Here is a 26953-nt window from a genome sequence, read left to right on the forward strand (position 1 = left end):
TCACTTGGTCCATGATTTTGGAGTTGTGCTTTGCCAGCACCATGGGCATTGAGTCAGGAAGGCTCGTGAATTTGATGGTGTCTGGGTGCTGCCGGTACTTCTTGTCACTCAGGATCTCGCTCGCCCTCTTGTTCTTCTCAACGTCCAATGACCCAATTGGGGACCAGCCAATGCCCCTCAGCCACTGCAGGTCAGACTTGTACACGTTCTGCAAGGACAGGAAAGGACACAAAGCAACTTAGCAAATTCCTCACTCCAAGCAACCTCATCTCCTACCACGGGAAGCTCCACTTAATGGAGCACATTCCACTGGATCAATCCACCAGCCACCCATTTAATGGCTGTACCCATCTCCTAGGGCTCTTCATACCATTTTTATCTGCACCCCAGACTTGCCAATCCTTGGTTCCCCAGAGAACGAGGAGTTCAATCTGTTGCCCTTCCCCTGACACACACACCTCTCCTCCAACAGTAGAAAGAATACAGGACAGACAACCCAAGGCTGTCACACAGCCTGTAAAGAACAACTCACATCACTCTGCAGGTCGTACACTGTCTTGGCATGGACAACATCGTTCTGGTCGGGCAGGCACGTCCAGCGGTGCAGAGGGTGCCGGTAATCGGCATCACTGACCAGCTCTTGGCATTTCTTGGCCAACACAATTCCCAGCATGTCCACAGGGCTGCTGAAGTTGGTCTTGGACTTCTCAAAGGCTTTCTTGTACTCCCTGTCACTCTGGATCTTGGCCACGTGCATTGACCACATCATCTTGGGGTCATCCTCGATGTTCCTGGCCCCGATGTGGTGGCCCAGCTGTTTGCGATACCCTTCCTTGTACTTGTACTGCAGCAAAAAACAGTATGCACTGAGTATTATTTTAGTTTTTTTCACATTCCTAGCAACCCCTCTGGCATCATCTCTAGCCAATTTATCAGCTGAAACCACAGAGAGTTTAAAGTGTGAAAGTGCTCAGCTGATGACCTACAGTGTACAGCTAGAAAAAAATCCACGCAATATCCTTCTGGTAAAACTCACATTTTCCAAGACTCTTCCTGGCCTATATATTTAGAGGTACAGGTCAGTATCTGAGAGGAAGAGAACTCTCTAAATCATGAAAGCTATAATAAAGACCTGAAGTTCAATTAATACCCCCTACATAAAGAATCATTTCCTGATCTTCAAGCACAATGGCCAAATCAACTCAAACTACTGAGGCAATAAAATGTAACTACACAGTGACTTGCGGGAAAGATTAAATAAAGACAGCAAACACATACAGGATGCAATTTTGTATTAATACCTAGAAGTAGCAAAAAAATATTATTTTTATACATCTTTAATTTTTAAATGAAAACTTGGTTTGGGTTTTCTTTCCTCATGCACAGCTCAGCTGTGCCAGGGCTAGAGTCAGGGCCAGGCAGATGGGCAATGCTGAGGGCAGCCCAACACCTCAGAATTCCAGGCTCTTGCACGAGGAGATGCACTCATAAGGCCAGGAGGGACCCTGCTCTGAGCTATGGCCATCACCCAGCTCCCACAGCTACCCTTCCACATCACCTTACCTTGCAACAGTGCACACCCATAATTGCACGGACAGCTACAGGTGCACAGTGTGAACAAAAACTTTGATGGACAAATGAAGGGCACAGAGAGGTAATGGATCTGTTGTCTCCATTTGGCTCATTTGCAATCCCTGAGTTCAATTACCACCACATGGCACCTGTCTGACAGCGTGTGCCACGAGGGCTGCTGTGCACTCACATCACTGGCGATGTCCCGGGAGGCTTTGGCAGACTTGATGGGAATGGCATCTGCCCGCATGTCGTAGCCCTTCTTCTTCTCCTCCTCCATCGCCTGCTTGTACAGTTTCTGCAACAGACACCACCAGGCCCTCAGACAACGCTGCTGCCCGCACACGGCAGCGCCCAGGGACACACCCTGCACCCTCAACAACCACCCACCTCGCTGAAGTTCACTTTGTTCTGCTGGGCCAGCAGGATCCCAGGGGTGTCCGGCATGATGTGAATGCTGGTTTTGTCCTTCTCCCAGGCTGAGATGTACGAGCGCTGGAAACGAGGAGCACAGAGGGAGGTAAGAGCACACAGGTTCAGGGAAACAAACTCAGTGAGCAAATTGGGGCCACAAACCAAAGCAAGAGGCCTCTACTTTGCACTGACCCAGGAACACCTTTACTTTCTCCAAAACCTTCTCATGCTTCACCCTTTTCCTTTCCACACTGTACCTCTTTACTGCTCCAAAAGAGCCTTTTATTTCAAACAAGGAACATAAATCCCTCAGGCAAGAGGGTGCAGTATCCCCCTTGAAGAACCCAGGTCATGGAAAGACACAGAAGAACATCCTGGGAAGGGAAGATGCTCATCAAGATGCAAAGACAAGGAATTCTCACTTGGTCCATGATTTTGGAGTTGTGCTTTGCCAGCACCATGGGCATTGAGTCAGGAAGGCTCGTGAATTTGATGGTGTCTGGGTGCTGCCGGTACTTCTTGTCACTCAGGATCTCGCTCGCCCTCTTGTTCTTCTCAACGTCCAATGACCCAATTGGGGACCAGCCAATGCCCCTCAGCCACTGCAGGTCAGACTTGTACACGTTCTGCAAGGACAGGAAAGGACACAAACAGCTCAGCAACCTCCTCACTCCAAGAAATCCCAACTCCTACCAATGGATATTCTCCTGAATGGAAAATATTCCACTGGGTCAACCCACCAGCCACCCATTCAGTGTTTGGACCCATCCCCTAAGGCTCTCCACTGCTCTCAGCATTTGTTTTTCCCAACTGCTGATTCTCCTCAAGAAAAAAATTGACTCCATTGCTCTTTCCCTGCCACACAGACTCCTCTTTCTCATCTAGAACAGAATACAGGACAGACAACCCAAGGCTGTCACACAGCCTGTAAAGAACAACTCACATCACTCTGCAGGTCGTACACTGTCTTGGCATGGACAACATCGTTCTGGTCGGGCAGGCACGTCCAGCGGTGCAGAGGGTGCCGGTAATCGGCATCACTGACCAGCTCCTGGCATTTCTTGGCCAACACCACTCCCAGCATGTCCACAGGGCTGCTGAACCTTGTCTTGGACTTCTCAAAGGCTTTCTTGTACTCCCTGTCACTCTGGATCTTGGCCACGTGCATTGACCACATCATCTTGGGGTCGTCCTCGATGTTCCTGGCCCCGATGTGGTGGCCCAGCTGTTTTCTGTATGCGGTTTTGTACTTGTACTAATTGAACACAGAAGCAACAATTACCACTTCTTTCCAAGCTGCCATTTCAGTTCCTCTGCTGTTAATGCAGTAGTTAATCATCTTGAATCTAACATATTTTAACTTGCTTCTGTTTTTTCCCAAAGTTTTTATCATTTGTTATTACATCCAGGAGATACTATGGGATTCTTCATGGCTATATACTATCATCTTTATATTATTGTACTTAATTTAATTAGCTTTACACCGGTAAGAATTACACAATCTTTGAGGTTGGCAGCAACACAACAGTGTTAAAATTTTATATATCTCCTCCTGTTAAATAGAAACTATTTTTATCCAAGATTATGTGCCCCCTCAGTGCCCCACTCTGATTTTCCCTCTGCAGGACCCACCTCGCTGGCTATGTCTCGGGATGCCTTGGCTGCCTGGAGGGGGATGGCATCAGGAGGGAGGTCATAGCCTTTCTTCTTTAGCTCTTCATATCCTACCTTGTAATGTTTCTGTTAGAGAAAGATTCAAAGGAATTAATGCAGATAAAACTCTCTAGAGAGTTTTTCAGTGCTACAACTTTCCACCTCTGGCTATTGAAAAGAAAACATGGGTTTCCAAACACAGTTTAATTAATTAAACTCCATACCTTGCTATTAATGACAGGCATTTTGTACCCTTGGATATAAAATATTTTAAAATTACAATTTAAATGTTTTCTGATTATTTCATTGAAGATCAAAACTTTCTTATAGCAAATACATTAATCTGAATTATTCCCAGAGCTTTCTGTAGAGGTGAGTAATACAACCCTGTGATTCTCTATACCCAGTTTCAAATGCAAACTTACATCACTTGTGTTAATCAGGTTTGATTTAGCCAACAAAATTTCAGGCGTATCAGGCATGATGTGAATCTTAGTCTTGTCCTTGTTCCAAGCTTCCCTGTAGAGTATCTGAAAGAGACACAAACAAAAACCTGGTCTGATCCAAGATTCACCTGTACAGCAGTAATTTCAGTTCACCTTTTCTCTGGATTAGCAAAGAAAAGATGTACTAAGCAAAAATTAGGGATGTAAACATGATAAGATAGTAAAATCAAATAACACAATGACTTCTTACTGAAATAGAGCCTTTTTTTCTTCTTTACATCCATGTAATGCCAAGGAAACAGCAGTAAAACAACATATTTACATACTGCCTACTAAAGGTCTTATTTGCAGTTATACTGAGTAAATCATCAGCACTCAAGATCTTCACGTTCTGAACAAGGCACAAAGAGCAGTGAGGCCCTGAATATAAACACCTGCTATCTGGATATTTTAAGTACATGTTGTGAACTAGAGATCCTTTATAAAATGTACATTAATGTATTCATTTATTGAGTCCCACGTTCTGTTTCTAGAGGCCACTTACATCACTCCTATTTTTGGCATTAGATTTTGCCAAAACAACATCCATGGCATCTGGGATACTTGTGAACTTAATAGTGTCTGGGTGCTGCCTGTACTTCTTGTCACTCAGTATTTCAGAAGCTTTCTTGTTCTTTTCAGCTTCCAGAGATCCCAAAGGACTCCATCCAATGCCTCTGAGCCACTGCAGATCTGACTTATACAGGTTCTGTTAAGGGTGAAAATCAAAACCATAGCAGATTATTTCACTGTGCATTGATTAAACCCTATGAAAAGTCTAACTGGCAGTTTAGCTCCAATCTGATCTATACTGATATCAAAAGCGAGTCATCAAAGATACTTTCCAATCAGCAGTAATTATTTTACATGGAAATAAGTGAATTCAACCCAGAGGGAGCTTACATCACTCTGCAGCTCGCTGACCCTCTTTGCCTCGGTGACATCGACCTGGTCTGGCAGACAAGTCCAGCGGTGCAGAATGTGTTTGTAGTCCACATCACTGACCAGCTCCTGACACTTCTTGGCCAGAAGGAAGCCTAGCATATCCACAGGCATATTGAACTTGGTCTTCCACTTTTCAAAGTCTTTCTTGTACTCCCTCTCACTCTGCATTTTAGCGACTTGCATGGACCACAACATCTTGGGGTCATCCTGCAAGCTGCGGAATCCGATGTGATGTCCCTGCTGCTTGCGGTATCCTTCTTTGTACTTGAACTGCAATGGCAAAGGTGGCACCACTCAAACCACAGTGACAAACATGTAAGTGACAAAACACACCAATATATTCCCTCATCTTAATGTCCCTCATGAAATTACCCCTGGAAGTGTCCAAGGCCAGGTTGGATGGGGTTTGGAGCAACCTGGGATAGCGGAGTGTGGCCCTGTCCCCAGAAAGGGTGGAACTGAATAATCCTTCACGTCCCTTCCAACCCAAAGCATTTTGTGATTCTATGATTCTATAAATAAGCAACTTGTTATGGCCTCTCATGTAAAGTTTTAGCAGCCCCTTGACTAATGGGTATGACTTGGTGTCAGTGAATGCTGTCCCTGGGAAAGAAAGTCCCTGGAAAGGAAGAGAGCGTGGCAATAGGAATGGTCTCCTGTGCCCTCTGACCCAGAACTCCCTGATACTGAAATATTTTGATGAATAACATCATCAACAATGAAAAATTATGAAATACAAAGATACTTAAGCACAGGAAACATTTCCTAATGATTAATAAAATATAGAGAATTAATAAATTCTCTGTGCCTAAAAATAAAACAAATGCAGGAGGTGTATTTGTACCAAGTTATGGTAACAGCAGTCCATGTGTCACCACATCTGTTTCAGAGTTGTAATGAGGATTTCTCTGGATAGGCACTGGGCTTAGCTAATCGGACCAAATTTGCTGCTGCTCTGAAAATGAAGCAGCCTAAAGAGCAGAAAACTCCTCCCTTTTTATGACCAGCCATGAATGGACCAAACTTTGGACTTGTTAAGGTGCCAGAGAAACCCTTGTCAAACTAGACAAAAACAGCTCAGGAAGGGGTTTTGTCAGCAATGTTGGTTTTGACTCCAAGCCACATCTTAGCAGAGAGGTGTATCTCAATTTACTGGGACTCTGTAGGTTGTAACAACCAGGTCAGTGCATGTCACACTGAGTTAAAATGCTGCTTACATCACTTGCAATGTCCCTTGAAGCTTTGGCAGCTTTCACTGACATGGCTTCAGGTGTGAGGTCATAGCCTTTCTTTATCATTTCCTCCCAGCCAAGCTTGTAGAGTTTCTAAAATTGAAAACAATATTAATTAAAACCAGTAATATGTATGTCACCTGCTATTTAGATACACTAATGATCCAAATTCTGGTCACCTCACAGGCTTCAGTTATGAGAGAAGGGCTGCTAGAATGGCAACTGAGAAATAGGAAACTGATAAACAAGGAATGCTGGTCTTCCAAGGCTTAGGAGAGGGACTAAATAGTTTTTCACTATTCAGCAGCTTCCTACTATAGCTTATCTTGATTTGAAACCCTTCTGGAGAATTTGAAACACATACATCTGAGATAACTGAACACTTCTTGATTGCCTTAATTTAATAAGGTTTTCATGAAGCCATTTAACAGTCAAGTCAGTTTGTGCACAGTTGATTTTAAGTACAGGCATTCTTAAGTCAAAGATTTGCCTCTGAGCAATGATGCAAAGCAAAACCTGAGTGTTTTCTACTGGCACAATTGTCACTTTCTCCTATCTGAAAGCAGAGAGAAAAGCTGGAATTACTGCATCTACTTCTTCCCATAGGTTAGGTTAAAAATATACACAATTAACTTGTAATTTTATAGTAAGGAATTTTTAACATGACTGAATTCTATGCAAAGCATAGAGTATAGACTATGCACTTCCAGACTTCAAAAGCAGGACTTATATTTTCTACACATTATAATGCAATTTAGTCTGTTCATTTGCTAGCCTGAAGCTGGTACTTATTTTCCTCTGAAAATACTACCCACGTGAAATTCTTGCCTGTGGTCTGAATCTCCAGTAGATATTAATTTTAAATGTTGATAAGATGTATCAAAATACTCTACCTGACTGTAGTTTGTCTTGTTCTGTTTTGCCTGTAGAATATCTGGTGTGTCTGGCATCACATGGACCTGAGTTTTATCCTTCTCCCAGGCTTGGGTATAAGCATGCTATGGACAGAAAGTTACATCAGATGTGTTAATATAAATGACAAAAGATGGTTCTTTTTGTCCCAGGGTTTTCATCTTTCCATTTGGATATGAATGAGTAAAAAGGTGAAGGTGCTGACTCAGATTTATTTTATGAATTAATGACCTAATCCGAAATCAGCTTCTAATGAAACCAAACTATCAAGATTTTCAGGACCAATAAATTCTATATAAGAATGGGATGAATAGAGGTTGGAGTAAAATGAGAAAAGATTTCTTTAAGCAATGCTGTTTCATTGAGAAAAAAAAATGAAAGGAGTCTGTGACAGTTGTTTTTCCCAGGAGAATGCTGCCACATAAAGGTGTGACAGAGATTTACAGAGTGGTTGTTGGAATGGATGAGACGTGAAGCTTTTCCCCTAAATACTCACTTTGTTCATGATATTTGCATTCTGCTTTGCAAGGACCAGGTCCATGGCATCGTTCTGTTTGGTGAAGGGGAACATGCTGGGGTGCTGGCGGTACTTCCGATCGCTCGCAATCTCCGTGGCTTTCTTTGATTTCTCCACATCCAGAGAACCAATGGGACTCCAACCAATCCCCCTGAACCACTCCTTGTAATCCTGCTTGTACTCATTCTGCCAAACAGGACATAAAAGAAAAGTTGACAATATACAAACAGCCCATACAGAATAATCCAGTTCTTTCCAAAACACGGCTGAGATGGAAAAACAAAAGCCACAAAAAGAAGACAGCTCATAAAAAATAATCCTGTCCTTCCCAAACGACGTAAAAACAAAAGTCACAAGAAGAAAACTTACATCACTTTGGATCTGATTCATGTTTCTGTACAGCTCCAGACTCATTGCATCTGGCAGGAGCATGTACTGGTGGATCAGGCGCTTGTAGTTGGTGTTGGTGACACGGTCCTGGGCCTCCTTGGCTGCCACCACGCTGAGGGTATCAGAAGGTGTCTGGTAACGAGTCTTGCTCGCCTCATAGGCCTTCTTGTACTCCCTGTCCGACTGCATCTTGGCCACTTGCATGCAATGGACAAGTTTGGGATCATCCTGGAGGCTGCGGAAGCCAACGAGTTTCCCCTTGTCTTGTTCGTACCCTAATTTGTATTTATACTGAAAGAGAACAGAAACAGAGACTTTGATTCATTTAGATTTGAAATTAAGGGGAAAATTCTTCCTTATGAGGGTGCTGAGGCCCTGGCTCAGGGTGCCCAGAGAAGCTGTGGCTGCCCCTGGATCCTGGAAGTGTCCAAGGCCAGCTGGAGCATCCTGAGATAGTGGAAGCTGTCCCTGCCCATTTTTTCTCCCAAGAACTTACATCACTGGCAATATCCCTGGAAGCTTTGGCAGCTTTGACAGGAATAGCATCAGCCCTGAGATCATATCCTTTCTTCCTGGTTTCTTCAAATGAAGATCTGTACATTTTCTGCAAAAAGAAAAAGAAACATCTTTTTAAAATGCAAAAATGTACGTGTTTTCCACATGCACAAATACTAGTGAAAAGTTACATCTATAAGGATGTCATCTTAAAAAATAAAAAGAGATAAAAATGTCTATTCCTGCCCACATGGCAGATGTGCATAATTACAAGCAATACTTTATTTAGCATATGCAGATTTAATAACTGGCTACCAAAACCAAAAATGTCATCTTTTACCAGAAAAAAACAGGCGCTACCTACAATTTTGAACCTTGAACAAAACTTTGTGCATGGGGAAATAAAATAATCAATAATGAAATAATAAATACAGTAACAAACATGAACAGCACTCAAAGTCTACTGTATTCTATTAGCAACTGTTATATTTTAATGGTCTACACGAACACTTCAGAACCTGACTGTAAACATGGCTTTTTCTTGGCAATTCTGGGTATCTAATTTTGGGGAAGGAAGCAGGGAAAAGGAAAATTAATAGGTTTTGTGAAATTACTACAGGCTAGCAAGGTGAGACTTTTGCATGCTCTCATCTCACTTATTCTTAATCAAAAAATAAGAGCAAGGTCACGGCCTTAAAAACAATACTCACTTCACTTAAATTGAATGCATTTGCTTTTGCTAAAGCAATCTGTGGAATATCTGGGGTGATGTGAATTTTCTTTTTGTCTTCTTCCCAGGCTTGTTTGTACTTGTGCTGGAAGGATTAAAAAATTAGAGACCTGAACATCTGTTGTTATTACTAAATAAAACAATTTAAAATACTATTTTCCACTTAAAATCCAAACTGCCTTGACAATGATGTGTTACTACCATGACAGCAAGCTTTATCTTTTTATTTTAGCATTTAAAGCACATTCATTAGCTACAAAATAAAATCATGTTTTCTAAAGCTCTGCATACAATAGGGTTGACTATTAAATCAGATGCAGACTGTTGCCCACTTCTGAAATGAATTCTGATGAGCACTTTCTTACCTCATCCATAATTTTGGCATTATTTAAAGCCAAGACCATGTTCATGGAATCCATAGGAACAGAGTACTTCAACTTGTCTGGATGCTGGCGATATTTCTTCTCACTCACAATCTCCATGGCTTTTTTGTTCTTCTCAGCTTCCAGGGAGCCCAGTGGGAGCCACCCAACACCCTTCATAGTTTCATCATACTCTGCTTTGTATTGATTCTGCAGGCAGAAAGTAGATAAAAACCAATATGAAGGGTAAAATAGTTCATAAATTTGGAAGTACAAGGTAAAATGCATTAAGAAAAAGTGATGCTTTTCCTGTCTTGGTCTGCACATAACTATTGCTCCTGAAGAGCCTGATGGAGTAAATATTCATAAAATTGCTTATTTCTAAGCTCAAATTCATTAATTAAATATTTCAGAGTCTAAGAAAAATAAAACAGCTGTAATTGTTGAAAAGCATGTAAAATTTACTACATTTGCACAGATACCTGACCTAATTCCACTAACAAAATAATACTGTTTATCTTACAGTGTTTTTTTCATAAGCTAAGTATCTTTCTATTCACAATGCAGAGGCTGAAGAACATCTTACTTACATCACTTTGTAACTGCATCATGTTTTTGGCCAATTCAATGCTCATAGCATCTGGCAGGACATTGTAGGTGTGGATTATGTTCTTGTAGTTTGCATTTGTAGCCACTTCCTGAGCTTTCTTGGCTGCCACCACGCTGACCATGTCAACTGGAGTGTGGAAATTAGTCTTGGCCTTCTCATAACCCTTTTTGTACTCCCTGTCAGATTGCATCTTGGCCACCTGCATGAAGTGCACCAGCTTGGGGTCGTCCTCCAGGCTGCGGAAGCCGATGTGCTTCCCTTTGGCCTTCTCGTAGGCCAGTTTGTATTTATACTGAGAGCAGGAAAGAGAAAGAACAGCAAAAACCTCAATTTAAAAATGTAATATTAAGCTCTGTTTTATCACTGGAAAAAAAAAAAACAGATCACAAGATCTCAGGTTTAGTCATTTAATTTAAATAAAGTCACAGAATGGCATCACACAACCAGACTCACGTCGCTCGCGATGTCCCTGGAGCTCTTGGCTGCTTTTATTGGAATTGCATCTGGCTGCAAGTCATAACCCTTCTTCTTGTCCTCCTCCCATCCAGCTTTGTAAAGTTTCTAAGTTCAGATGTGAAAGAGAACAGGTGTCATGAAGGCAGAACTCTGAAGTTAAATATTTTCAAACAAGGCATTAAAATGACAGCGAGGCACTGGAGGCCCACGGTGAGCACAGCAACTCACATCACTCATGGTCATCTGGTTCACTTTGCACTGCAGGATTTCTGGGGTGTCTGGCATCACATGAATGCTGGTCTTCTCTTTGTTCCACTTATCTGTGTACAGCCTCTGCAATTACAAAGCAATTGTTGGCACTGAAAAGGTACTGAACTCATAAAATAAGAGTTTGCTTTTGTTCTGCTCATTTGCAATAAATAATATTTCCTAGAAATATTATTAGCACCAGAAATAGCCTTCACAGAGCTGCTGAGGAGCAACATTATCCTCTCCTTTCTTTAGTATTTTAAGGAATTTGCAAAGTATATTTTGGTAATTAATAAATATTGAAGCTGGAAGTTTTCAATCTGTGCTCTTCCCTGCATTAATGGGAAGCAGAATTTATTTTCACAGACATTCTTTCCATGGAAAACAAGGAATAAGGATCAGTGGTGTCCTGGATAACTAGAGACAAGTGTAAAAAACTCCACTTTCCAGGACATTTGTACAAAACTGACAGAATTCCAGGTTTTCTGCAGCTCACTTATGGTGAATATGTCCTACAGAAAAAGGATTGTCAAAGCACTATAAATCTGGAGAAGAATTCTTTAATCTTTAGAAACAGAAAATGAAAGTCCCTTAATTATGAGCAGTCAGAGGCTTACCATGATCTCTCAAGTGTCCAGTCTTAACCAAGGAACTACCACACCCACTGGAAATTTTAATAATTCCAGTGGGAATGCACCTTGCCCCACAACTTCGCAAGACAAAGACCCAAACTTTGGGTCAATCCAACAAATTCCCACCTTGTTCATGGTCTTGGCATTTTGCTTTGCCAGCACTTGTTCCATGGCATCCATGGGGATGGAGAACTTGAGCTGGTCGGGATGCTGGCGGTATTTCTTCTCACTGAGAATCTCTGTGGCTTTCTTGGCCTTTTCTACATCCAGTGACTGAATTGGGACCCAGCCAACTCCTCTCAGCCAGTTATTGAAGTCAGATTTGTACAGATTCTTTTCAAAAATAAACAAGAAAAACACAGTGAGGCAAGAAAAATGAGTGTCTATAGACATAAAACAGGTGAAGCTGTAAAACCTCCCCTGGACATTCATTTTTGAGGGGCAATTTAGATTTAATTAAAATTTAAGTACAATAGAGTCAGTATTTAAGAGAAATATAATCACAGTCATTAAAATCTTACTACAAAAATACATCAATTGGTAAAACATGCTGGGAATATGCCAAGTATGGAGAGATATAAAAAAAGTTGTTATTTGCTAGGTAAGTTTCCTAGAACTTAATAGCTGCACATAATTTGGATAATGTTTGGAAAACAAATGGCTCCAGACCAGTCACTTACATCCCAACATATACAATCCAATATATTGGATTATATAAATTAATTATTTAGCCTTAAAAGATTAATGATGTCACAGAGCCATGACGAGAATTAAAAATGGAGCTGATTATTGATGACATACATCACTCTGAAGCTGCATCACATTTCTGGAGAGCTCCAGGTTCACAGAATCAGGCAGGAGGGTGTAATGGTGAATTGGCTGCTTATAGCCAGTGTTTGTCACCACTTCCTGGGCTTTCTTGGCAGCTGTCACGCTGAACATATCCAGAGGAGTGTGATATTTGGTCTTGGTGACTTCATAATCCTTCTTGTATTCCCGATCCGACTGGATTTTGGCCACGTTCATGTAGTGAACAAGTTTGGGATCATCCTGCAGGCTCCGGTACCCAACCTGTTTGCCTTTGTCTTTCTCGTAGGATTCCTTGTACTTGTACTAGAGACAAAGGAAAAACAGCTTTTCCCACTTGGGAAGGAGAAAACACACTTTGGATGGGTTTAGAACACTGAGTTTCAAAGTACCGATGCTGAAGTTCATTCTAGAACTTGATAAATGGTTTTAATGTCAGCACAGGATTATTTAGGTCAAAAAAGAAGAAAATTACTGGATTTTTCAGCTTGTCTTGACACCTGGTACATATCTCAACCCACACCTGTAGCTACAAGCTCTCCCTCACCATTGTCATTGACGCAGGCTTGCAAGTCCCAGGGACATTCAGCTTTTAACTAAGACTATGATAATAATAAATTACTGAACAGCCTCACCGAACAATTCAATACCCCAATATTCAATTGAGGATGTTTAAGAGAGGAATGAAGAGTCACTTGTAACCTTTTGCTAAAGCAGGAGTACAGGTCTCCAGCACAGGTAAATAATAATAACTAATGAAATGCAGGAGGGGTACGTGTTCCACTGGATGTAAATCCTACTTACATCACTTGCAATATTCCGAGAAGCTTTAGCAGCAATAATTGGAATGGCATCTGGTTTGAGATCGTAGCCTTTGGCAAGGGTTTTCTTCCAGTCTGCTTTGTAGTTAGCCTTGGAGGGACAAAAGGGAAGAGTTTGCAGCGTCAGGAATAGCAATTCTAATGAAGAGTTTAAGCCCATGTTCTTATTATAGGAGGTTTTATTACAGGAATTAAAATACCCAGTTTAGTCCATGTAGTCTCAAGGAAAAAAATGTTAACCTGTACACAAACTACAGTTCTATTATAATGAATAAATCTACTACAAAATAATCATGAATTCCACAAGCATTTTTACACTTTTTATTTGGAACAACTCTATCAGTGGCATTTTTGGCCTTTCTTATGCAAAACCATTTTCATTTGACTGAACCTTCAGAAATTTTTTTCTGTTAGCTTCAAACTCAATATTTGTGCTCCAAAGGACCTGGAGAAAGCAGCCTGGCTGGGTTTTTTTATCAGTCTGGCCAGAAAATTAAAATTCCAAGGCTATTAAGGGAGATGTCAGTTTTTATCTCATTCCTGGAAGGCTGATAATGCCACCAAAAAATTTAATACCACAAAGGCAATAAAACTGATACCATCAGTGGAGAGCTTCATGGTGTTGAAATTCAAAATACACTCACATCACTGATGTTGTAGGCATTAACTCTAGCCTGGATGAACTGGGGCACATCAGGAGGGAGGTGGTACTTGTGAATAATTTCTTCCCCTTTGGATTTATACAATATCTGCAAAGAAAAATAAAGGAAGATATTTAGCAGCCCAATTTATAGACTGTGAATTGAAAAAACTATTTAAAAAATCTGATTTCCAGGTAATGTTCTGCTGAAATAAAATTGTGAATACACACAGCCACCTACACAATTATTTCAGGAGTGCTCTTAAAGCTGGAGGATGAAGTGAAAATGGGCACAGGGCAGAAATTGGGAATGTCAGAGTGTTTCCAAAGTTTACTTACATCACTCAGTTGTTTGCTGTTGATTTCTGCTTGCTTCTGTACTGGAGAGTCGGTCACTGAAGTGAATTTGGTTTGATCAGGATGCTTTTTGTAGGTGTACTGAAAGAAGATAAAAAAAATATTTGTAGAAAACACATATAAAGTATTTTCCAAGTACTGATAAAACAAATAAAATTACTAATAAATTAACTTAAGTACTTTTAAAGTATTAATTCGAAAAAAATATTGTTTTAAGCAGGTGAATGCTTGAGGTTCATTCTTCATTTTGGTACTACTGCTCTCATTTTATGGGTTATAAAAAGGATTGTGCTATATCTGTTTTGATCACTAGATGTCACAAAAAGCCCTAAAATAGAGATGAAGATGTTTTGTTTTTTTTAAAGTCACATGGCAATGAGGCCAAACTCATTATCATTGATGTTACCAGGGATCACTCCGTTAATTTTTCTGTGGTGAACAACTGCTGTCCTGTACTCACATCTTTACATTGCTCCAACTTCTTGATTGCTTCATACTCTTGAGTTATGGTCTGAGGGAAGTAGCACTTTGTCTTTTCCTCCTCATAATCTGCTTTGTAATTTTTCTAGGAACAAGAGCAAGATTCAGGAAGGAACCACAACTGAGCTTTGTCTGAGCTGCCAGAGAGATGGGGAAAACAGAACAATTGCCACACTTACATCACTTTTCATAGCTTCAACCTTCATGCAGTGGATTTGATGAGGGTCCTCAAAACTGCCCAAGTAGTGCCCCAAAATATTCTTCTGATATGCATCTTTATATTTAACCTGCCAAAATAACCCCGAGTTGAGAAGCAAAAGGAATCAAGAGGGTCAGTAGTGAAGAATAAACCCCAAGTGAAATACCTACATCACTAAAGTTCTTCAGAGCAGCATCAGTCTGGAACTTGGGTGTCTCACAGTAATTCATCTTGTTTCCTTTGGACTGCTCATAGGCTTCTTTGTATAATTTCTGCAAATCAAATAATACCAGATCATGCAGGAGATTTCACTGCAAGTCGCCCCCACCGTGTTAAAAATGACAAGAGTAAAACAGAGAAATGGTTCCAAAGAAAAGCTTTCCCACAGGATTGAGAAACAGATGGCACTGTTTTCCCAATGGTCTTTAAAAATAACTTTTTTTAGGTTTGGAAGGGAAGATAGAAAGGTCTGGCTAATGGTTTTTGAACTTCTGACACTAAGAAATATTCTATCTCTTTTCATGCAAATAAAAGAGGAATTGAGAAGACTGTTAGAGTGAATAACCAGAATATAATATAAAAATATGTAAAAGCACCATATATATTCTCATTATTAGCTGAAATTCCTTAAAACAGTATGGGAAGAACTGTCATTTTGTGATTCATTATCCACAAGGACCTAAATGAACTATCCACTAATTAGCCATCCATGTGCCATAGCTGCTGCTACACTCATCTGAGGAGAATTCATTCTTTTCCTGAACTGTTCTGGCTAGTGCTATCTCATGACAAATATGTGTCTACAAAACTAAAAATACTACAAAGGAGAAGCCTCATGAAGAAATTATGAGTGTGGTTTCTGGTACATCACTGAAAATGAGGTAGCTGCACATTGATAATACTCACATCACTCAGAATATTTCCTGCAGTTTTTAATTGCTTCAGCAATGGGTTCTCTGTAGCAGGGAGCACATTATAATCTGCAACAGCTTTTTTCTTTTCATAGTCTGCTCTGTATTTGAACTTGAAAGAATAAACATAAAAAAAAAAAAAGAGGTTTTAAAAATCAGTATTAAAAGCCAAATGGTCACTAACCTGTGTGATTGCCCAGAGCAGCTGTGGCTGCCCCATCCCTGGCAGTGCCCAAGGCCAGGTTGGAAGGGACTTGGAGCAGCCTGGGACAGTGGAAGGTCCCTGGCCCTGGCAGGAGTGGCACTGGGGGGTGTGTAAGGTCCCTTCCCACCCAAACCATCCTGTGACATCAACCTATTCTATGATATAATCTTCAGCTTTCCATGAAAAATGCCCCTGTTGTTTAACTTATGGTGGCAAAGGACCATGAAATGTCTTGCCAAAACAATGTCAGCACAAACTTGTGGGAGTTCAGAAGTGCTCCCAAGCTGAGCAGGTGGCACACAGCTCCCTCACCTTGCTGATGTTTTCTGAGGCTCGTTTGTTGGCTTCGTATTCTGGAGTTTCAGTCTGCATGAAGTAGATTTGGTCTTTCATGTTTTCAAAGTCTTCCTGGTATTTCCTCTGTTAGGAAGAGAGACAGACAGCAAACAACACATTAATTACATTTAATTGTAAATTAGACACTTACAACAGGGATTATTTAGGAAATAAGCAATGCCACAAATGGAGCCTCAGTATTTTCCAAATGAGCATAAACAGGGATAAAGCTATTGAAGATTTTCTGCAGGATTCACTCACCATACTTAGATTTTCTGCATTCATTTTTGCAACTGCCACGTCATAGCACGGAGTTTGACTCCACTTGCCTTTGATTTTGTTTTTATAGTCTTCATGGTAAATAACCTATAGGGAAACAAAACAATTAAAGCTGTATCTCCAAGACACAGCTCCATTTTCACCTGACAGATTAATTCTTCAAAACTCTCTTTTTAAAGTTGCTTCATATTTGACACCTGCCTTATAATTATTTTAGCAGTTATGGTCAAAAACCACATTAAATATGATTTAGCCAAACCATTTCAGTGTAAGTAATTTCTCTTAGTACCGTCCCTGACCTAAAAAGGTTAAATAAATCACCTCTAACATATTCCTTTAGTTCTGTTTTCTCCCTGGTCACATAATACTAGGATATTGCCCATTAAGTCAGAATTTACTGGGATTGCTGCTGGAACTGGGTACAAGCAAACCCTTTTAATTACCTGGTATTTGTGATTTCCATTATTTATTCAAGCTCACAGAAATCAAGTATTAAAAGTTTAAAGAGTTTGTCCAACAACAAAACACCTGCCTGAGTTTTGACTCGGTGTTCCAGGTGCATTTTCAGCCACAGTTGCATTACTTTCCATAAAAAATAAAACTCCTCCAATGCTTTTTTAACATTGCTGAAGAACATATATGCCAAAAATAATCTTTAAAAAAAAAATCTATATTTTAGAGTTTTGGAGATACCTACAAAGCTTATTATTCTATTAATTTCAAAGAATTATGGTACTGATCCTTTTTTCTACACGTTATAAAATTTTCTTGATGACAATTTAGCTTTTAAGCTATGGAAATAGAAGATTAAAGAAATTTTCTCTAAATTAATTATTTTACGTTACAAACAGGTTCAAAGTGGTTTCTCCACCATGAGTGAATACTGCAATTCTCTAATTGTAAAATGTAGATAATTTTCAACACACAATAAAATAATTTTTATAAAAAGAAGAATAATAGTTACATTCTGAATGGAATTAAAACCTGACATCTGCATTACAAGATTATGCAACTTGGTCCCGATTTCTCCAGCAAAAATTGGTCTTCCTGTGTGTTTTTCTTTTTCTTTAGGTCCCTTTTTGCCTCTCTCCCTGCAGGAGTGGGGTTTGGGCAGAAGTTCTACTCACATCACTCAGCTGCCGTGTCACCTTCTTGGCTTGCTCCACATCAGGGGGGTCTGGCAGAGAGGTGAATTTTGCTTTCCTTTCATCGTGCCCCTTTTTGTAGACAATCTGAAAGGATGGAAGAAATGAACATTTATTTGAGCATGAGAGCATTGAACTCTGCTACCACCACATTAATAAAAGGGGTTCTGCCCACAGCCCCTGCAGCAGGAATTCTTTAATCTGTGTATTACCAGGGAACTTCAGAACCTCTGCAAAATTCACTGAAATCTTCAAGTGAGAGCTGCAATCCCCTGTTGAAGAGTTCTGTGTATCGAAATATCAGCAAATCCCAGTCCCACCAGTTCCTGACTTTTCTGGTCACTGGCTTTGGCACATTTGCAGACCCACAAGAGTGAACTGGACTTGGAGACAACCCTGAGAGTTTCTGCATTTGGGGAGTTACTCAAGGTCCTCTTGCTGATTAAGTAAATTAATTATTTCATTCATTCCTAACCCAGCATCAAACTGCCAGTGGATTTATACTCCAATATGCTCTACTTTGTACTCTAACATCAAGTACACATTTCTCTATGAAATACCACTACTATCAGAGCTATCAGTGCACACTCACCCTGTTTTCTGTTCCACTCTGAAGCTTTTTTAGCTAATCAAAGTCCATGGCACGTCCCAGGTTACAGCATAGCCCACCAGCCTTTGGTACCCCCATCAAATCCCTGCTTTGATACTCACATCACTCAGAGTCTTCTGAGCCTGTGCCACCCTTCTGAGCTCTGGACTGTCATTGTAGGGATAAAACAATGTTTTGTCTGCATCCCAGTCTTCAGTATAGAGTTTCTACAAGAAAAAATGCCAGAATGATCATTATTAATTAATTGCTGGCTTTGAAAGCTTAATTTACTTCAGCTGCTTAGCTCTGTGGTTAGCTTTTCTCACCTTGCTGAACATTGCTGTGTTTTTTATTGCATTCACAAGCTCTGGAGCATCAGGGGGAAGCAGGTACTTGTCCTTATTCTCCTCCCAGTTCTGTTTATATAATACCTGGAAGGAAAGATCAACAAGTTGGTCACTCTATCATTAAAAAAATATTTATTTCTGTGAATAAACTGCCTGCTTTAAAGATTTTTTTTTTTACATCAAAGTCTCAGAGCAGTAACATCTGAACAGAGCAACTGAAAATATTTAACATTAAATTTATATTTGCCTTACCAACTTCTCTGCTATCCCTCCTGTGCTTCTGTTGCATAAATGTTGCTTTAGCTGAGCTCAAAACATTGTCCTTATCAGTAACCTCAGGCTCCACCAGTGCTGGGAAAGCCAGAAGGCACTCACCTTGCTCACTTGCTGTGACACTTTCTTTGCATGTTCTATATCCATGGCCTTTTCATCCACGTGGCAAATGGTTCTGGCAACTTCCCCAGCCATGCGGTATTTAACCTGGAGCACAACAAAACTCAGGGATTCCACAGCAAAACTGACTGATTTTTTTTTTCAAAAACCCAGAATAATGACATTTTCACCCTTCATATAAACACCCAGCACGTGGATGAACCTAGAAATGCAGTTGTTACCCACCTCGCTGAGCTGGTCCTGCACTTTCTTGATCCTCCGGATTTCTGGGGTATCAACTGTGGAAGCATACGGCTTTCCTTTTTCTTTTCTAAATTTTTCCTTGTACTTGTTCTGGAAGAAAATAATGATAAAAATAATTAAGACATATCCCCGAGTTCTGGCAGAACTATATTAGCAATTATTGCCATATTTGTCTGGTTAGGACAGGAATTTGGGGCAGATTATTCAACAATAGAAACTAAAATTATTCAAGTACATTTGCACTTCTGCTTACTTTAGCCAACTGAGTTTATTCCATCTGAGAAACAACAGGAAAAATCCATCTCTATCCTGGATCACCTCTGATTTATTATCTTCTCCCCATGAGCTTAGTATTGATAAACCCAGATATTTGCAATATAACTATCAAACAACCCCTGTAAAACATTTTTAAAGCTGGTGTTCCTCAAGAAACAAGAGACATGGGACAACCTACCTCACTGAATAAGTCCTTCATTTTATTGCTGTGTTCCAGGTAAGGCGTCAGAAACTTGGATGGGTCCACTTTTGTCCGGATTGTCTTCTTCCTGATGGGAGGGGCTGCATCCTCCCCGGAGGGCTGGGTGTGCTCAGCTGTGTAGGTGGTGGTTGTGGTGCTCTCAGGGACTGAGTAGTCTGTGCTGATGGTCTCAGTGATCTCAGTGACCACCTGGAGATCAAAAAAAATTCAATAATCACTTGCTTTATAGCTGTAAAAGTTTGTTATCTTAAGTGTTTTTCACTGCCCTGAGCTGGCTGTGCTCAGCTGTGTAGGTGGTTTTGGTGGTCTCAGGGACTGAGTTCTCTGTGCTGATGGTCTCAGTGATCTCAGTGACCACCTGGGGATCAAAAAAAATTCAGTAATCACTTGTTTTACAGCTGTAAAAGTTCATCAGGGTAAGAGTTTTCACTGCCCTGAGCTTGGTGTGCTCAGCTGTGTAGGTGGTTTTGGTGGTCTCAGGGACTGAGTAGTCTGTGCTGATGGTCTCAGTGACCACCTGGAGATCAAAAAAAATTCAATAATCACTTATTTTATAGCTGTAAAAGTTTGTTTTCTTAAGTGTTTTTCACTGCCCTGAGCTGGGTGTGCTCAGCTGGGTAGGTGGTGGTTGTGGTGGTCTCAGGGACTGAGTTGTCTGTGCTGATGGTCTCAGTGACCACCTGGAGATCAAAAAAAAAATCAATAATCACTTGTTTTATAGCTGTAAAAGTTCATTAGGACGTGTGTTTTTCACCCCCCTGAGATGGTGAAAGGATGCTCTGCTTTCATCCAGATCCACATGGAGACAGAAAATCAGGGACACTTTGCCTGCTGGGATTACCATTGTGCTCCCTATACTTCACCCACCCTAAAAAACCCACAAGGAGTGAACTCCCTGGCTGGTTCCTGCATCAAACTCATGGAATTATTCTCCAGAGGGTCTGGGAGAGTGGGGCTCCAGCTGCCTCTGCTCTACATGCATTAATTTCCAATCAATTTAAATGCTTTATACACTTGCTTATCAACATAGTCATGCTGCAAGCAGTGATTTTAATAGTAAGATTCTAATGAAGAGCATCTAAAAAGAATTATAACAACTAAAAAACGCGCTCCAAACCCACCCAAATAAGTGACAGGTTTTACTTCTTATCAATTAGCTTTATAAAAAATTGCCTTGAAAAAGGAATTAATGAAGGTCAGAGTTCTGAGAGTTATTTGCATCAGTGAGACAGAGCTGAAAATGCATCAAGAATTAATAACTTCTGCTTCTGCATAAGCCCCTGCCATAGAGAATATTTCATGATAACACAGCAGAGAGTTCGGTTATAGCTGTTTCAGAGGTAGAATTTCAAATTATGGCAATCACTCCTTGGTGACCCAAAAATTTGTGACCAGTACACGATGAAAAATCTGCAAAACTGTAATTTTTCAGTGAAATTACACAAGGTGAAGGGAACAGAACTGATACATGTAAACTGATCTTAGAACATCACACAGCAGGGACTTGAAGAAAAAAATAAAGTATTAAGCAGCAGTTGTTCACTGATATTTGTCTGTTTAACATGAAAAATTAAACCTCAGAATACAAAAGGCTGCTAATTTAGTGTTTCATGTTAATTACATGCATTTGTGTGCTACATGCAGCATGACAGGGACCTTTACCTCATGTGGCTCACCCTCCTCAATAACTGTCTCCTCAATGTAGTACTTGGAAAAAAAAAAGAGAAAAAACATCATTGTTAAGCCAGATCAGTAAATTGTAGCTTCTGTGAAGCTGTTTTAAAACACATTTCTGGAGAAACAGGATTTTAGTTCACAGGTGCTGATGGAGTCATTTGGTAACTCTGAATATCTGTTCACATTTTGCATTCTATACATTCCCCAACTAATAATCATCCAAATAATTAATGAAAGATTGTTATCTAATTTTGCCCACAAGAGGGAAGACATTGATGACCACATTAAAAGAATCAGCATTTAAACCCCAGGATTTTCCTGGTTTTTTGTTTGGTGACACTCATGACTGTTGTCCTCAGGGTTGCTCCTACAAGGACACCAATAATTTCTGGCTGCTGGTTAAACTTTGTTCCTGATCACAACTCTGAGCCTGCTGATTTTCCACCCATTTTACTGCCCATTATCCCCCCATAATTTATAATCTCATAAATTTGAGGATGAAACCACAATGGGAGGTGTCCCTAAAGCACACCAGGTACACAACCTTCACTGGTCTCCCCTTGTCCAGCAGCTTTGAACTCATTATAAAAATTAATGAGGTTCATCAGCCATTGATTGCTCTTGATAACTCAGTGTTCACTTCTCCACACGACCTTCATATCTTTCATGTGTTTAAAAATAACTTCTCAAAGGATGTGCTCCACATCCTTCCCAAAGAACAAAGTGAGGCTGAGCAGCCTGTAGCTCCTTGGATCTTCCTTCTTGCCTTTCTCGAAGACCAAACCCAGCTGAACATTGCCCATGGATGTAGGAATGGGGTTTGTAATGTTTTAAATCTTTACGTTTCTCCCAAGTTGTCTGCTCCTGCTTCCACCTTCAGTGAATATATATATATATATTTTTTTTTTTAGTCATTTCCTCAGTCAGGAGCTCTGTGTTCCCCCACTCCACCCTTCTGCTGTTTGATTTCTGCACTTTGGGCTGAGCTGTGTGCTCAGGGAAAATCACCCTGGAGGATCACCCAACTACCCTGGGTGCCTTCGCTGTTCCCCATGGGGTTTTCCCTGAGCAGCCCCAGGTCTGCTCTTCGAAAGTCTGGGATAATTCCATTTATTTTGCCCACTGCTCCCTGTACCTCCAGCTCCATTGTCCCATGGTCACCGCAGCCCTTGGTCTTTGCATTTCTGGCTTGTTTGTGAGCACCACGTCCAGTGGAGCATCTTTTCCAGCCGGACAACAGAGCTGGGAAAGGATCTGGAGCTCCAGGAGCGGCTGAGGGAGCTGGGAACGGGCTCAGGGGAGACCTCCTGGCTCTGCACAACTCCCTGACAGGAGGTGCAGCCAGATCGGGCTTTGCTCCCAGGGAATAATCGGCAGCACAATGGGAACAGCCTCAGGTTGTGCCAGGGGAGGTTTTTGTTGAATTTTTTTTTTTAATTTATTCCCCGTCCGCCATTTCCCGCCCGCGGCCGCGCGGTGGCGCCGTCCCGCGAAAATGGCGGCGGCGCTGAGGGGGCGGCCGGGGCCTGCGGGTCCCCCGCCTGCCCCGCTCAGAAATGACGGGAAAAAAAAGCTTTTTAAAGACATTGCTGCACGAACAGCAGCCGCTGCCTGCGGGATGTGCTTCACCTGCACGAAGAGAAAATGGGGAAATGCGGGGTTTATGTTGGGAAGGCTCCTCCGAGCGGTAATCGCTTGGGGTCTCTTGCCACAGCTGTGGGAACGGAAAACCCTTTGAACCTAAAAAAAATTGTTGTTAAAATGTAAGCCCCTTTCTGAGGGCTTTTCCTCAAAGTTAGCTCAAGGGACCAAGCCGTACTTCCCAGGCTGTGATATACTGAGCTGTTCTGAGGGGATTTCCATGCTGGACCCACCTTCAACGACACATTCCACAAATCTCCCACAAAACCTTCCTCAAACTTTCTATAAAACCGTCCACAAACTTCCTACAAAACCTTTCACAAACTTCCTACAAAATCTTCCACAAAAAACCACCCACAAACTTTCCACAAAATCCTCTGCAAAACCTTCCACAAGCTTTCCACAAAACTTTCCACAAACCCCCGTGTGAAATCTTCCACAAAATTTCTAGAAAACCTTCCAAAAAACCTCAAGTAACTCAGCAGCAAATGTTTGTGTCGCTCACTGTGGATTTTTGCACGTCCCAAGACAGCTACAACATCAAGTAATGGCTCATAATTCCAGAGAAAGTTAAAAAATAGCATTTTAAAATCTTCGGCGATGCCTCAGCCACTCAATATTCAACGATCATGTCCTTCTCTTTCAGAAGATGAATTTCTGATAGGTTGAAAATCTTGGATTGATACAGGAATTAAGAAAATTGTGGAAAGGCTTAAAAGTGTACCAGATGCTGTTGTTCCTGTTTTATTTAGTATCTCACCACGAGTATCCTAAGGGAAGCTACTAAAGCAGTGTTTCCTCAGCCCGAGGGATGTGGTTACAGCAAGGTGGTCTTTGAAAATTAAAAAAAAAGGATGAAATGGGGCTGTGTGAACAAAAAACCCCAAATACCATAGCTCCTGCTGGAATAAATAAACAATGAGAGCAAATAAATATCCATTACAGAGAGCACACAATGCACAGGAACCATAAAAGCCATTACAAGTTACAGGGGAATAAGGAATTGAATGAAGGGCTGGTGTCATTGTAGCTAGGTAGTAAAATTTCTTTAAAATCAGCTTTATGAGTGGCGACACCTATTTTGCAAAATGCATTTAACTACTCTGACTGGCAAATCATTTGTCTTTACTTCATCCACTATTTGAAATATATAAGGCTGGCAGTGCCCTCACACCACCTGAAATCAACATTCCACCGAACACAGTGTGGTGGAAATGAGTTGTAGGGTGTTTACATTTATAGTCTTCTTTTCCTCGAACATTGAGTGACTTTTTACAAGACTTTGTGTATTTCATAACACCTAAGTTAATTTCAGAGCAGTAGCAATACGCCAAGTAAGACCACACTGTTAATTTCGTGTACTGTTTCAATAACAAAGTTGTTCCCATGGCTCCAGCTGTAGGTTGCCCAGTTCCTGGGGAATTTTTTATTCAGTTTCCTGAGTTTAAATGGCCTACTGGCAAATTAATCCATGATGTACCTCCATGAACATAGAATCATGGAATCACAGAATGCCCTGGGTTGGAAGGGACCTTAAAGATCCTCTATTCCACCCCCTGCCATGGGCAGGGACACCTCCCACTACCCCAGATTGCTCCAGCCTGGCCTTGGACACTTCCAGGGATCCAGAGACAGCCACAGCTTCTCTGGGCACCCTCATGCCACGGCCTCCCCACCTTCACAGGGAAGGATTTCTTCCTGATACCTAATTTAAATCTACCCTCTGTCAGTCCCCCCTTGTCCTGTCACTTAAGCCTGGCTCCATCTCCGCAAGGTCTCAGGCTAAATTGGTTTGTGGTCCCCTGGTGGCACAAAGCTGCTGCATTTCTGCAGAGGCAGGGCTAGAAAGGGGCTTCCAAAGCCATCTCCAGCATGGATTGGGTGACAGAGGGCAAGCCAGGAGGGAAAAGAGCTGGCCCAGTGCATCTATAATTACGCAGGGAGTAATCAGAAAACCTCGCGCTGTGAGTGTGGGATGGTTCCAGTCCTTATTTAAACTGAGAAACTATGACAGGAACCAGGAGACTTTGCTCCCCCGAGAACAACTGTTGTTGTTGTTGTTGTTGTTGTTTTAGTGATGAAACCATTTAATAGATGTCTAATCATCCCTAATCTTCGGAGAGCAAACAGCAACCTCTGCTCCTGAGCAGCATCTCAGTAAGGTGATTAATGGATTCAGTCACAAGGCAGGAAACAAACATTTATACTCTCACATTTTCTTCTTACCTCCACAACTTCCTCATACTCTTCTTCCTCCATTCTGAGGGTTTGCTTCTGTCTCTCCCCCACTCACTGGTCACGCAGCAGGTGAAAATGTGAATAAATAGTATTAGCCCATGACTGAAAGTACCATGAGAAGGTACAAGTCAAGCTCATAAAGCACTTGGGGTCGTGGTTAGTAACTAGTCAGACCCTAAATAAAGTTGGGATCTGGCATTACTTGGACTGTTATGGGAAAACATTGGATTAAGTTTCAAATATACTGATATAAATTACAATTCTGGACAAATAACCTCGTTCCAGTTATAACATCAACACTGGATCCAATGAAAAAAAAAGAGATAAATAAAATAAAAGAGATAAAATAAAAGAGATGAAGAGATCTCTTGAAACATGATGTGATATTTTCATTACAACAGAATTACTTGAAGCATTTTTCTTTTCTCTGTGACTATTCTACGCTATTTCATTATATCATTCAAGCTCCTGTTTGAGTGGGAGATTTATATTCTACTATGTTCATTCATAAGCACGAGCATAATGTGGAAAAATATTTTAAATATTTTTTTAAGTGACCTTAGGTTAATGAGGCAATTTCTGTCTTCCCAGCATCAGCCTACAGAGATGCTCTGGGGTTGTTTTTTTTTTTTTAACTCTTGTGGGTTTTTTTCTCTCTGTTTCTTCAGACCTGGAAAAGATGAAAATCCATAGAGTTGGCTGAAGTACAAAGCACAGATTAGTGTCAGACCCTTTGAACTAATTAATTAACACACTGATTTTGCTGTGAGGCAAAGCTGCAATTTTCCACCAGAGTCTGCAGCCCTGTTTCTAATGTTGGGAGGGGATGAGGCTTTGCAACAGCTGCTCCTGAGTCCAGGGATATTTGCCGTGTAAGCTAATCCTGCCAACTGACGGGGCACTTGGGTTGAGCTGGCTAAACTGCAATTCCTTCTGAGGCAAGGGAAGTCAAGTCATGCAGGTTAAATATAGGAACACGGAATACTGGCCCTTTTTAGTCCCAACGGGCTGAGAAAAATGGGCAAAAATTAATTGGGAAAACCATGTTGTAGTCTATTAAAATAAATTAAGAATAACTCAAATAACGAGGGACAAGTCACGGGAAGCAGCAGGCAGAGGTGTATGAATAAACTCAAGAAGTGGGGTTTGCATTTAAACACAGCCTCTTCAACCTGTCACTGTTACATCCTTCAGCCACACTTCCAAACCCCATTCCAGGTCTTTTCCTCCTCCTCCAACCCACAGCCGGCTATTCAGACAGAAAACCTGACTTCCATGGGCAAAGCACAACGAGTATTCCCAAAAAAAACTACAGAATGGGCAAACAGCTCAAGATCCTCTTCTAAGGAAAAGAAGTGAAATGCATTTAAAATGTCCTTACCAGCGACATCCAGTAAATATCCTTTGGAGCAAAGGCTCTCCAGTCTTCCCTCCTGAGCAGCAGTGGGCGAGAGCGAGGGGGTTTGGTGGCTCCCGGTGACGCGTGTGGCCCACACAGCCAATCTGGCTCCAG

At 41.2% G+C, this 26953-nt stretch overlaps 1 protein-coding gene across 1 annotated transcript in view; it reads right to left on the reverse strand.

Annotated features, from left to right (window-relative positions):
• Positions 1-25461, reverse strand: part of NEB (nebulin) — a 102578-nt gene extending 77117 nt beyond the window's left edge. Inside the window, exons 1-39 of the mRNA XM_053947585.1 lie at positions 25429-25461; positions 21547-21591; positions 19861-20073; positions 19389-19496; positions 19146-19250; positions 18750-18854; positions 18546-18650; positions 17817-17921; positions 16672-16776; positions 16387-16494; positions 15865-15981; positions 15129-15230; positions 14939-15046; positions 14740-14844; positions 14262-14360; positions 13927-14031; positions 13266-13373; positions 12456-12767; positions 11781-11987; positions 11002-11106; positions 10771-10878; positions 10298-10609; positions 9711-9917; positions 9326-9430; positions 8617-8724; positions 8100-8411; positions 7710-7916; positions 7195-7299; positions 6287-6394; positions 5028-5339; positions 4630-4833; positions 4065-4169; positions 3619-3726; positions 2930-3241; positions 2409-2612; positions 1963-2067; positions 1763-1870; positions 533-844; positions 5-208 (exon numbers count right to left, since the gene is read on the reverse strand). Coding sequence (XP_053803560.1) covers positions 5-208; positions 533-844; positions 1763-1870; positions 1963-2067; positions 2409-2612; positions 2930-3241; positions 3619-3726; positions 4065-4169; positions 4630-4833; positions 5028-5339; positions 6287-6394; positions 7195-7299; positions 7710-7916; positions 8100-8411; positions 8617-8724; positions 9326-9430; positions 9711-9917; positions 10298-10609; positions 10771-10878; positions 11002-11106; positions 11781-11987; positions 12456-12767; positions 13266-13373; positions 13927-14031; positions 14262-14360; positions 14740-14844; positions 14939-15046; positions 15129-15230; positions 15865-15981; positions 16387-16494; positions 16672-16776; positions 17817-17921; positions 18546-18650; positions 18750-18854; positions 19146-19250; positions 19389-19496; positions 19861-20073; positions 21547-21591; positions 25429-25461 — 5946 coding nt within the window. The remainder of the gene's footprint in view (positions 1-4; positions 209-532; positions 845-1762; positions 1871-1962; positions 2068-2408; positions 2613-2929; positions 3242-3618; positions 3727-4064; positions 4170-4629; positions 4834-5027; positions 5340-6286; positions 6395-7194; positions 7300-7709; positions 7917-8099; positions 8412-8616; positions 8725-9325; positions 9431-9710; positions 9918-10297; positions 10610-10770; positions 10879-11001; positions 11107-11780; positions 11988-12455; positions 12768-13265; positions 13374-13926; positions 14032-14261; positions 14361-14739; positions 14845-14938; positions 15047-15128; positions 15231-15864; positions 15982-16386; positions 16495-16671; positions 16777-17816; positions 17922-18545; positions 18651-18749; positions 18855-19145; positions 19251-19388; positions 19497-19860; positions 20074-21546; positions 21592-25428) is intronic.
• Between the last annotated feature and the right edge of the window lie 1492 nt (positions 25462-26953).

The sequence above is a fragment of the Vidua chalybeata genome, chromosome 7, assembly GCF_026979565.1.
Source record: "Vidua chalybeata isolate OUT-0048 chromosome 7, bVidCha1 merged haplotype, whole genome shotgun sequence".
NCBI lineage: Eukaryota > Metazoa > Chordata > Aves > Passeriformes > Viduidae > Vidua > Vidua chalybeata.